The sequence below is a fragment of the Morone saxatilis genome, unplaced genomic scaffold, assembly GCF_004916995.1.
Source record: "Morone saxatilis isolate NCDOM2014 unplaced genomic scaffold, NCSU_SB_2.0 Contig17, whole genome shotgun sequence".
NCBI classification, from domain to species: Eukaryota; Metazoa; Chordata; class Actinopteri; family Moronidae; genus Morone; species Morone saxatilis.
Genome location: NW_023339729.1, coordinates 4,469,911 through 4,482,523, shown reverse-complemented (window position 1 = coordinate 4,482,523; position 12,613 = coordinate 4,469,911). Strand labels below are relative to the sequence as shown.

At 44.2% G+C, this 12,613-nt stretch overlaps 1 protein-coding gene across 1 annotated transcript in view; it reads left to right on the top strand.

Annotated features, from left to right (window-relative positions):
* The window catches only part of LOC118326415 (axin-2-like), a gene marked incomplete in the record, with an annotated part of 15,432 nt that extends 7,906 nt beyond the window's left edge, over positions 1 to 7,526 (top strand). The window contains 7 exon segments of the mRNA XM_035659404.1: positions 421 to 561; positions 1,161 to 1,582; positions 1,700 to 1,849; positions 1,953 to 2,186; positions 2,351 to 2,455; positions 3,078 to 3,203; positions 5,756 to 7,526. Of these exon segments, the coding sequence (XP_035515297.1) occupies positions 421 to 561; positions 1,161 to 1,582; positions 1,700 to 1,849; positions 1,953 to 2,186; positions 2,351 to 2,455; positions 3,078 to 3,203; positions 5,756 to 5,882 (1,305 nt within the window).
* Positions 7,527 to 12,613: the final 5,087 nt, after the last annotated feature.

The window sequence follows — 12,613 nt, the reverse complement described above, 5'->3', positions numbered from 1 at the left end:
GTGTGCGTTTGATGTTTGACAAGGGCCCTTTGAAGTGTGCTGACTTCAGAGGCTGCCTAGCTGATGGCTTGGTCGGGCTACAGAGGGTGCAGGCAGGGGGCCTCCCCTCCGAGCGAGACCAACTGCTACCCCGCCATCACTACCCCCTTCTCTCCCCCTCGCCCAGCAGCCTGGCACTGCCAAGGGCACTGGGCATGAGAAGATCTGGGGAGGGATGGGTGGCGGAGAAGGTTCAGGTTAGCTCGAGGGCAAGGGCATCTGGATTAGGCCTTTTGGAATAGTAGCAGGCTTTTTGGAACAAGATAGGATTAGGGCAAGGGCAGTGGATTAATGCAACATATTGCATCCGTCAGAAACACTACGCAGTTACACTCGCACACACACTAAAGTGTCCTTCCGCCTGTGTTGTTTATCCTGCAGAGGACACACCGGCTGCCTAAGGAGATGACCCCCGTTGAGCCCTCAGCCTTTGCTGCCCAGCTCATAGCCCGGCTGGAGAAGCTGAAGCGAGAGCAGGACACTATGAGCTCTTTGGAGGAGAGGCTCCAGCAGATTCAGGAGGTACGGATGCACACAAACCTGTTGTAAACACTTCCAACATTAAGCATGACTGTCACTTGGAAAATCTAACTTGCATCCAAGTTAACTCAGGACGATTTCCATATTGCACTACAAAAGCCTTTATGCCAGCTTTAACATGTCGAAGAACAGGGAAAAGACCAAGGGATTTGAAAGTCTGTCTTGGTTTAGCTACTGCTTCCCTTTTCCTCGCTGTCCTACACTACTTCATCTGGAGGAACTTTCAAACTTATGTTTCTAGGCACACTTGAAGTTCCTTCAAATAGTTAGCACTTAGCTACTCTCCAGTGGCACGTTTGCTGAGTATGTGTAGTGCCAGTCTCTTTGTGAAGCACAGGCACACTCTGCATTATAGATGAAGTGCACCCAAAGCCTGTTAGTGAAGATAACAGTGCGGCAAAAAGGAAACTCAAATCAAGTTATCCAGGCGTTTGCTCTCACTGACTTCAGAGGACGATAGATATAAGTTGGTGTAAGTTGAGACATAAATTCCTCTGTTTGCTGCCTTACCCACATGTGACTGTGTATGAATGTATTGTCAATTGCCATAACTCTTTTATTTTTTTTCTTTCCCTGTCCAGGAGGAGGAAAGGGAGGAGAGCAGCGACCCTGCCAGCAGCACCTCCTTGAATCACCCTCTGCTCCCGTCTGGCAGCCAATGCGAGGAAGACCCCCAGGCTATCCTGGACGAGCACCTATCCCGTGTCCTGAAGACACCTGGCTGCCAGTCACCAGGTGTAATTCGGCACTCACCGCGCTCAAGCTCCCCGGATCGGACGGGCGCAGTGGTGTCCTCTGGCCACGGGCCCTTCTTTGGTGCTTATCCTGGGGCCGCTAAGGTTCTGATGCCAGGCAGGCCATCCACAAAGCACATCCACCACCACTACATCCACCATCACCACGCTGGGCCCAAGACCAAGGAGCAGATCGAGGCCGAGGCGGCTCAGCGTGTGCAGTGCCTCTGCCCTCCAGGGGGCGCCAATTATTCCGACTTCACCCCTGCGTGAGTGTAACATCTGACCTGCACTAAAACCAGTTGTCAGTCAGCATTGTACATTGGCCCTACAGTGATAAAGCTGCTCTTACTCTGGTCTCAACTTGCATCTGTTTCTTCCTCCAGTCGCTGCAGCACTTTGTCCAGACGGCCAGTCAAGGCCACCGATGAGGGCGTGTCTTCACCGCGCCTTCCCCTAGATGCCACCGACCGCTCTCAGAATGTTTGGCAGTGGATCCTAGAGAGTGAGAGGCAGGGCAAGCACAAGCCAAACAGGTAAGTTTCTGTCAGTAGCCGTCTCATCATCATCTGTACCAGAGAACACTAGTGTCTTGAGTTCCCGGCTCATCTTATATATTGACCCTTTTTGTCCTAACAGCACTCAAGGCCTAAAGAAGTCCAACCCACTCGACTCCAAGACTCTGTCCAGTCGGACTCACTCCTCTTGGGGTGGTGGTGGCATTGGCAGTGGGGCTCACCTCCGTGGCCACCACCCAGGCCATCCATTCATCCAGGACCCGGCCATGCCACCCTTGCCCCCGCCTAACACCCTGGCACAGCTGGAGGAGGCCTGCCGCAGACTGGAAGAGGTCTCCAAGCCGCCAAAACAGAGGTAGGCACACTCAGACATATTCAGGGCACACTTTCAGCTTAACATATTGAACAAAAACTGTCATCATACATATTCCCCATCTTTGACATTTGATTGCCCACATCAGATTACATGTTATATTGACGTGAGTATTAATTAGTCATTGATCTCTGTGATTTTGACAGGCAATCAACAGCAGCCAGCAGCATTCAGAGAGACAGGAGCCATCCAGCAGCTACCTTCCCCACTGGAGGCAGCCCTCTAGCCAGCCCCGGACTCCAAACAGACGAGTACGGGACACTTATTTGACTTTTCTCCTTTTGAATCAGTAACAAATTCCTGTCTTTGTTTCTCTAGCTCAGTTTTCTTAATTTGTTTTTCAATTGCTTTCTAGCTTTCTGCTTCATTTCTCATACACATAGACGCTTTATTTGAGCGTTCCCTCTCTTTCCAAGCTTGTGTTTTCGCCCTCTTCCTCAGATTTTCTCGCTCTCGCCTTCAAAGAGAGATGTTGTGAGTCAGCATAGCTATGTCTTTGAACTCCTCTTCTCTCGCTTTTTAATCATTTAAGATTAAACATGCTTTAGTACGGAATCCTAACTACCCACCCGTCTCCCAACACACACATTCACCACTGGAACCCAACAAAGATGTGTTAAGTAGCCCCTGGTAACTCAAATCAGCCCCCTTCATACATTTGTTGTTGAATGGGTTGTGGTGTTTGATGTTAAGCTACAGACACCTGACTGTGAGGCCTCTTTTAGTTTTAATTGGTTGACCCTCGGCGAGCCAGCTGTCTGTTGGCATCCTTAATTAACAATACTCCAAAGACTCTTTGTCTACATTCAACAATCTGACCCATTCTCCTACAAGTGCAGCCGTTTAAAACCAGTTTTCATTTTGCATTTGCAGGTCGAAGGAGCTAGTGGTCACCTACTTCTTCTGTGGTGAGGAGATCCCTTATCGCAGCATGATGAAGACCCACTGCCTCACCCTGGGACACTTCAAGGAACAGCTTAGCAAGAAAGGCAACTACCGGTAAATATGAACCACTGACACAGATCACAGTACACTAGCACGTAAACGGATAGATGTTTTATTCACACCTGTTCGGATGGGCTTGATGCCGTAGCAGGGTTAGTTATCTGTGTATGTATGCATTTGTTATTGTACTTGTATATGCTCGTCTGCTGAGTGGGAGTGTGAAATACTGGAGTGCAATAGTTGAAATAGAAATGGGCTGATCCACTGTATTCAGGGCTTACAGAGGGAGGGTAGAGGAGGGGGGTTCTGGAGTGAATTTTTTCTCACATCTGGTACTGATTTCCATGGTAAGGCAGCCTTAATAAATATGGCTTTGAAGCCTGGGACATTTTATTTTGCGCACAAAGACCATTGCAAGGCCCCCAAATTCCTCCTCCACACTATTGCATCAGGCATTAAAATCAAATGCCGCAAGCACCTTCTTCTATTAATGAGTGATAGCAGTTAACACGGCAAAAATACCTCCTGTCGATGTCAGACGATGGGGGGAAATTCCTAAACAATGAAAGGAAGTACATTTAAAATATAATGGCCAGTCAGTTTGAAGACATTTAAATCAGGAAGACTTGCTCAAGCAACTGCGTAAGTTGTATGCCACTGAAAAGACACAAAGCATGCATGGCCATGACATCAACATTAGTTTACAGCCACATCTGCTTGTTAGGCAAGAGAGAAGAAGGCCTGCAAACAAGTCATTGCACCCCTGCTATCCCATAACTCTTCAGCGAGCGAAAGAGGAGGGGGAGGTGGGGATGAAGCGTCTGGCTTCAATGGCAGCAGAATGTGTGGAGTTGGTTAATTTGGACATGGCAGCGGTACAGTGGAGAACAGTACGCTGCGGCTCTGCCAGACGATATTGGTGCCAGATGTTGCGAAGAGAGAAAAATCCTGCCACATAAAACATGTTCCAATGGAAAGACTCCTTCTGTCTCTCTCAGTCTCACTCTCTGAAACAAAGTGATGACTTTGAACTATTTGTGAGTGAAATTGTAGCGTTTTCTCCTGAAAAAAATCTGCCAATTATATTTAGAAGGGCAATGCATTTATTTGGTTTCTAATAATGAAGATAAAAAGGCAAAATCCTGGCCAGCAAAGCTTTGACAACGGAGAAAAACTTTGCTGAAATGCCTTATGATTAAATAAAGCCATCACCCCTCTGTCACATTGCTGCACATTCGAGTTGAAAGTCTTGCAGCTGTGGTAACGCAGCCTCCTCCTCCTTCATTTGTGTTATTACAATCAACAAGGAAAATATAACTATGTACATTTTGTACGCCCCTCCTTACATGTGTTGTTTGAATGACTCTAAGCTGAGCGATTGCTCATAAAACACAGAGCTTTTTTTTTGTATCCTGAACGCAGACACACATGGGCAAAATGAGGCATTTTTCCATTACAAAGCTTATCATTAAATCCCCTCCTGCTGATCTTTTGCTGGGTTTAAAGTAGAGAGGAGAAATCATTAGGAGCTCCAGGAGACTTCACAGTCACTGAGACCAAGCTAACCCCGGGAGTTATCTCTGCTTGAGAGAAGAAGAAGAGTGGGCTAGCTAGGTGACCTGTGACCTCCAGGAGACCGTCTGAGCGGTCGCCACCCTCCCCCCTCCCAGGGTAAAGCCCCTCAGGCTCGGCCCACATCCAATCTATCACACCCACTCACCAAGCCAGGGAAGGCCTGTGCTCCGCTTCCCCCCGCTTTCTACCCTTCCTGCTCTCTCTTTTCCCCTCTGTTCTCTGCTGGTGATCGGAAAGCTGCCCGAAGTGTGTGTGTGAGTGTGTGTGTGTGTGTGTGTGTGTGTGTGATAGCGAGCGCTGTGTAAGAGAGAAACATAGGGCTTGTGCGTGTTTATGTGCAAGCAACGGAGTGTGCTCTTGCAGTCACAGGCAGACTCTCAGGCACCTGAAATGTCAACCTGTGTGACAGAAAGGCCCTTCATTTGACAGCCAGCCCAATTAGAAGCCATGGAGACACAGAAAGGGAGGGGGCACTGCTGAAGAGGGGGGGGGCCTTAAGACAGCCTCTAATTAACCCTTCAACTTTAATAAGACCTTGCAGGACAGATAGGCATCTGTAGAATGGCCAGCAGTCAAGATGAACAAGTGGATGAGGAGACAAGCACACATGGATGAGCACACACACAAACTGGCTGTTTCTAGCAGCTTGAATTATCACAGGGAGTGTTTAAACGGAGGGTTCAACTCTGTTTGTGCAGCGGTGTGATGTGGAGTCAGGCTCTGCCTTTGAAGTGTGCAGGGATGGCATTGAAGGCTATGACTAAGTTGTTTTGAGCAGGATCCATTTCTGGCTCTCAGAGTGTGTGTGTTTGTGTTTGATTTGGACTAAAGGGAGTTGTGCGCGAGCCTGTATATGGAAGTAGTCGTGTAGGTGCCTCAAAGCGCTTTAAAACACGATGAAATGTATCAGATGCACTCCTGCTGCCACTCTGTCAGTTTTCGTTGAGTTCAACTTTTTATGTTTTTTTCCACATACACCTACGCTCAGCGTTTTCTAATCACGGACCTCTCTCTTTGTTTTTCCTCCTCAGGTACTACTTCAAGAAAGCCAGTGATGAGTTTGAGTGTGGTGCCGTGTTCGAGGAGGTGTGGGAGGATGCCACCGTGTTGCCCATGTACGAGGGCAAGGTCCTGGGCAAGGTGGAGAGGATGGACTAAAAGCCACTTTGTTGCCAACCAACCGATGCCCTTCCCCACCCAACCAAAAGCTAAACTGTCCCTAAAAAACTTGAGCAAGAGACTCTTTGTAATTAACAAACACTCTGGACTCCTTTTTTGTTTTGATTTTTTTTCTATTTCTTAATATTAAGCTAAACAGAGTTAATATATCCAGCACAAGAGGAGTGATTGAAGGAAGACGAGCCAATGAAGTATGCCGAACCCAGAGGAGGTGCCGCCCCTCCCTGACTTTATCAACCAATCAGCCTTAGAAACACAAGGGAATGACACGAGAGACTTTAAAAGACCAATACAAGGATGATATTGATGATGATGATGATTGGAGGCCAGTGGGGGGGAGACCCCGCCTCTTCTTGAATATAACCACTGAAGATGTAGATGACTGTTTTGTTGTGATGTAATGAGAGACTGATGGTGCGTTCACGCCGGCTTCCCGGCCGAGTGCAATGGACTAGCAGGCGCTGAATACAGTGCCACCAACCTGCTCTTAATGTTACACTCCAACGTCGTTACAAAAACGTCTGTACATGTGCATATACATACGTGCATATATGTATATATACATGTATTATATATATAGATGCTTTTTGTCATGAGTTGAAAGTTTTTATTAAGTATTTATTGAAAAAAAAACAACCCACTCTTTTCCCTGTTGTCCCTTTTGAGTCTTCTTGAACCTGTGTCCCTCCCCCTCCCTATTTCCAGCCAATGGGCAAGCTGCTTTGAATGTTGGGAGAAAACTTTGGTGATATTGTTTAGTGTTTGTTTATGTTTGTTTTTACTTTACACAAAGGACGTGACACTAGCCTAGCACCTCCCATAGCCTTGTAGCCCCGTCTGACCCAAACTAACAACCTTAGCAGTGGTCTTTTCCGAGGCGCACTCCCTCCACTATTCTAATGGTCAATCCCAGTCTTATATGCTGCTGATAGTTTGTAATGTTAAGTTTGTCACACTAGTATTTACACTCCCTCGTTCGTTCTCCCCCTCTCTATTTCTCTCAGTCCGGCGACAGAGCTCAATCTTTTTTGTTGTGCCTTTGTTTGTGAACCAGGCATTGCACAGGGGGGGATGGAAACAGTTGCAGATACACACAGAGAGGAGACCTGGAGCACAAGTTGTACCACCTAATAATGGCAGTGTTTACAGCCCGCACACCAAAATAACTTGCGCTAACAAGAACCAGTTTGGGTCACTGAGAACGACTTCTTGTGGAAGTCAGCTAGCGTGTCAAAAAACACACAAAAAAGAGAAAAAAAAGTGAACATTGAAGAATTATGGCTCCGATATCCTTTGAATGTTGTTACAGTAACATCGTATATAGCAGAGCTCCTGTATACATTGTAATTATGCATTCTGAAGTATGGATACTGACACATGTGATGCACACGTAGAGTACGCACACACATACACACACACACACACACACACACACACACACACAAACAGTACACACACACTATCGCTGGTGTTTTATGAGTACAGCACCTGTGCCTACATGGATGCCATACCATGTGCTACCCTGTTTCAGGGTTTTAATATATATCCCTTGGTTTTCAGAAGGGTTTTATGTTGAAAAGATATTTTTATGCTTTTAATAATATCCTGTAATCATGTTTTTTTTTTTTTACACCACAGCATTTTGTTTTGTTTTGTTTCATTCTATCTAAACTGTAAATTATACATTATATAAAGAGTTTCATTTAAAGATTTACATGGACCTATAATTATTGTAATTATTGAGAGATGTAGCCTTTATTAAAGTTTTATATTTTTCAAATGAAAGTTGTTGTGCCTGGAGTTGCTTCTTTCATGATTGTACAGAATAACATGTTACAGCACCTCTGAATGCCATCTTAATATATTGCCATATCACAGCTAGTTCTTACTGCACAGCACACTTCCCAACATTAGTAAGAGATCATTTCTATTATGCCAGTTAATTAGAGGTGACAAGAGTGGACTAGATAAATATGTATGCGTTAGATACAAGAGATCCTTGTAGTCATGTAAATCTAGAAAAGCAAAAATCTAGATTATTATTTAACCAATCAAGTGTTTTACACCAAACCTCAAGAGTGTCAGGGTGTCCGATCAGCCGAGTGGTTTAAGACACGTAACATATTAACCGGTATGATTCTGAGCATAGACCTTTGTCGCATGTTGTACACCCGCACACTGGGCAAAAAACCAAAAAACTCGGTCCTGATAATATTCCATTTCTAAAGCATACTGTAAAAGCCATGTAAGCCAATGTAATGCTGTTAAAACCCACTAAAAGCCATCAGTATCAGTTGCTCAATTCGAAATTACACTCCATACGTGCTATAGTGAAATGACGCATACTGAAAATGACAGAATTGGCTATGTCGGACATGTCTGTGGAACCCGTTGTTAAATACTCCCAATAATTATTCTTGACAGTTACCTGCCTTCTGTATAACCTTCATGTCTCTATCAGTAATGAAGAACATAAAAAGTTATAGCCGCCACCATTAAAGAGGCGCAGCAGCGCAGTGCTGTGATCACGGCACAGTGCAGAGTTGTGCAGAAGGTGGAGAGCTGACCCCTCATCTAACCAAATGGTCAACAAAATTCATTTTTGTAGTCACGTCATACGGCCATTATTACCAGTACTTTCACAAACAGCTTAAATGAAAACCTGTAAAACACATCTCGCCTCTGTAAAAAAAAAAAGAAGTTTAAATTCATAAATGCAAGCTGTTAATTGACAGTGTAAACAAGAATCACTAAAAGCCTGTAACCTTTTGATGCATTACAGCCCCTTAGTGGTTAAATGTGCATGTTCTGTATTCAGCACTTAAATGGGAGGCATTAAGCATGGAAATGGGGGCATGGGCTAATTGGTCTTATTAAAGAGCAATGAGGACCAGCGCTACTCTCTGACAGTCAACACAAACATTAATGAAGCACCCTGCATCCCCTATCGTAGGGCCAAGCCATGTTTGCCTCAATTATCTGGCTTTATTTCAGCAGTGGGGGGAAGAAATCATTTAATACAAGGAAATAATTCAGTGGTGGGGAGCGCAGGCTGTCTGCTGCATGCAGGCTCACTCACTTGTACAGCTCAATTCAAATTGTTGACATAAAGAGAGACTTGCAATTGGAAAAAAGCAGAGGTAGCCACGTAACAAAGATAACAACAGTCATTACTGACAAGCTTTCACTTCCCACAAAATGATTTTCTCATTTCTTTCTCCCCTGGTAGCTGTTCCTGGCAATATGGCAAAGAAAAGAAAGAAAAACAGACAAGCCGAGAATGCTTGTCACATCTATGAGATACTGTAGGTTTTCTCTTTCTTATACACTCCTTTTTGCCTTAAAAAATAATTTTACTGCAGCCGTCCCTGAACAGTTTATATTTTTAACACCGCAAATAGCAGATTAATTTTCCAGACTCTTTTCATCAAAGGCACAGTGTGGGGAAACTTCAACACATAATCAATGCATTACATACTCCCCAAACCTTAAAATCAATCCCTCCATGGTTTTAACTTTACAATGAGGAGGGTTTAATCAGGCTGAACCAGCTAGTTTCTGTTGAACTGTCTGGAACGGGGCAGGTGTAACCCTCCACCCTTCTACCCCACCCTCCTCGCCTCTCCCCAACTCTATTTTTACAGCCTCTTGGGGCTCCGGCTTTGAAGGGAAACCTATCCAGGAAAATTGCTTGCATTTTTCCCCACTGAAGCGTTGATAGATGGACATTGACTGTCGCATTCCCTCTCTTGCACATCAGGAGCTTGCCCCCCCGCTATCTTCTCTCAGCCTTTCTGTGGCATTCCAGTCCTAATAGGTGCTTTGTTGAAGTGCAGCGCAGGTTATACACCGGTTCTGAAGTTCCTGCCTTCACGGAAACTTGACTTTTGACTCCTTAAACTTAAATTTGAATTTGAAGCAGACAATTGTTTCACAGCATCCTTTTATCAATGGGGAACATTTCTGTGGTGTAACTTTGATTTCATTGGCAGCATACGCTTTTCTTTCCCCGCCGCCCTGTACACCCCATATGTCTCAAACGCTGCTACCTTCATCCCCGTCTTTTCTCCAAACACTGGCATTCATTTCTCCTTGCATTGTGGTAATTGGCATAGCATGGTTGAGGCTATTGTAAACATGGCTGTGTGAGACTGGTATAAAGAGGCACCAGTCACTCCCCAGGCTAAGCTAGTGTGCGAGGCAGGCAGGGGCTGCTGCCTATTGTGCTGGTGAAGCCTTTGTAGATTTGCAGTGGGCCCCTTTTTAATCGCCTTCTCATACACTGCTTGCCGACTCGCTTTGCATATTTAATTGCCAGGTAAAATCATTTTGTCGACAATCCGTTTAATTATTTGATTGTACAGTAACCGTAAAGAGTGAGCGAAGGGAAGAGGAAGGGATAAAGGGGGATAGAGAAAAGAAGAGAGACAGAGAGAGAGCAGCAGGCAGCAGAGAAAGAAAGAGGTCTGTTGCCAGAATAGACATCAAAGCTGTGCCTTGATGTTGATGTTGAATGGGCATTAATGGTTTCTGAAGGCAAGAGATTGCACAGGGAAAAAAAGAGAGAAAAGAAAAAAAATATAAACCCTCCTTTTTCTCTGACAATCCCGCCAGCAATCTCAGTAAATGCATAAACATTGGAACCCGGTGCCAGATAGAGGGCTTGAACAGAGAGAAAGAAAGTGAGAGTGAGAAAAGCTAGTTGGATTGTTCACTTTCATTTCCTGTAATGACCGAAGGGCGAGAAACAGAGAGAAGATGGGTCAAATGGCCTGATTGGAGGCTGGCAGTGATTAGGAGGCTATCGCCATGTTAAACGTTTAGCTTAAAAGACCAGAAGATTCACATATCCAGTGTTTTAACGGATCTGAAGTCACAAGGACATGAAAGAACAATACATAAGGTTGTATATGTCATCATCACAACTAAAACTATTAGCATGTAATGATAGAGCAACACTGTAGATGCAGGGAATTGTCTGAGAAAGCATTGAGTTTAACTGATGTTACACTGCTTGATTTTACTCATAGCATCACATAATATGATACATTATCCCATAATGTATCATAGTCAAATGATAAAATGGCGAGCTGCTAAAATGATTGAAATTCAGAGGTCTTATTAAGACAGTTTGACAGGTATAGGCTAGTATACCGAAACCTAGATGAATGGATTTCTTTTGGCCTCTTGTAACAAAGTACAACAAACTGTAAATATTGATCGTATGAAGTTGATCGTGACCATTTAAGCACACAGCTGCCTATTCACACATCCAGCAGACACAGAAGATCAGTAGCATTCATTTTGAGTTGTGTTTCTGTTCACTTGATGAATGTAGTCCAATATTTACTATCCATTAGCCCCTGTTTTGGTCTCCACCATTTCCTGAGAGAAATATAGGGTTCATTAGCTACTAAATGCTCCACTATGGTCACTAGCTACTTGCCTGCTTGCTGTTTGGTGCTGAGCAGGTAGTGTACTGTTGAATGATCAGAGCTTTTCCACTGAAAATATCCTCCTGCTGCTGCTAGAAACGAGGCTGTTGAGAGCAGTGAGAGTGAAACAAAACACTAGTAAGACGATGGCCGTAGAACCAAAACGATGAGCTGAAAGATGGTAAAATGCTCTGTAGATCAGAAGGGAACTTCAGAGTTGCAGGATCGTTCTCTATGGGTTCATTATTATGAGCAAAAACGTTCACATTCCACTAGTCATACAAATATTGATTATAGCAGCTTTATAGAACCATGGTGTAGGATTTAGTGGCATTTAGCGGTGTAGTTGCAATAACTCACTCACTTAACCCTCCCTCCCCTTCTAAGCACAAGAGACAAACTTGTGACCCACAGTGTCTGTAGATAAAAAAGGTAACAAAAACACAATTCTTATTTTAAGATGATTACTGGTATACACTAATGAAAACATACCTATGGATATTATATTACACTTTTCCCCAATAGATCCTCCTAACTGTTACACACTGGACCTTTAAGGGTAATCTGAAACATACATTTTCACCAAAAACTATTCAGAGCAGATTGGTTTAAATAAGTTTTACCTGGATTTTATCCCTCCATGCTTCCAACATTTATTATATTTCCTGCATGTTCAATGCTGATGACAGTTGCTGTCATCAGTTGATCACATGCTTCTATTAAAAAGTGAAGATAAAAATGATCAAAAAGTCCAAATGAGCTGTTGATTGTGCAGAGTTAGCAAATGTTTGCACTGTTTGTTTTTAAAATCCAGTCTTCAGATGGATTTCATGTTAAACATGAAATTTTGGACTAAACCATTGTGTTTGTCATATAGGAACATTATGTCACCACGGGCAGCTAAATGGAACCTTTCTGCAATGGAAATCATCTGTTAACATGCACATGAGTAAGTTTCTAGTGTCAGTATCAACTAGATGGAAAAGACACAAAATGCAATATGAGCATATTTCTTCCACAGAATGGAAGGATATTGCAAATGATACGGCATTTGTATTCTGGAAATGAACCCCAAACAGTGAATGCTGTCCTCTCTCCTGTCACCAAACACCTGAATGTTGTCTCGTGTTTCATGATGTGTGCGGTGGGGCTTGGCATTTGCGTGTGAACGGTCCAAGCTAGGGGCTTTAACTGCAGCTTACCTCTGAAACTCATCCAAAACCACCTTGATCCTCTTTCGGCTGGCACTGCTGGAGATCTCTCTCTCTCTCTCTC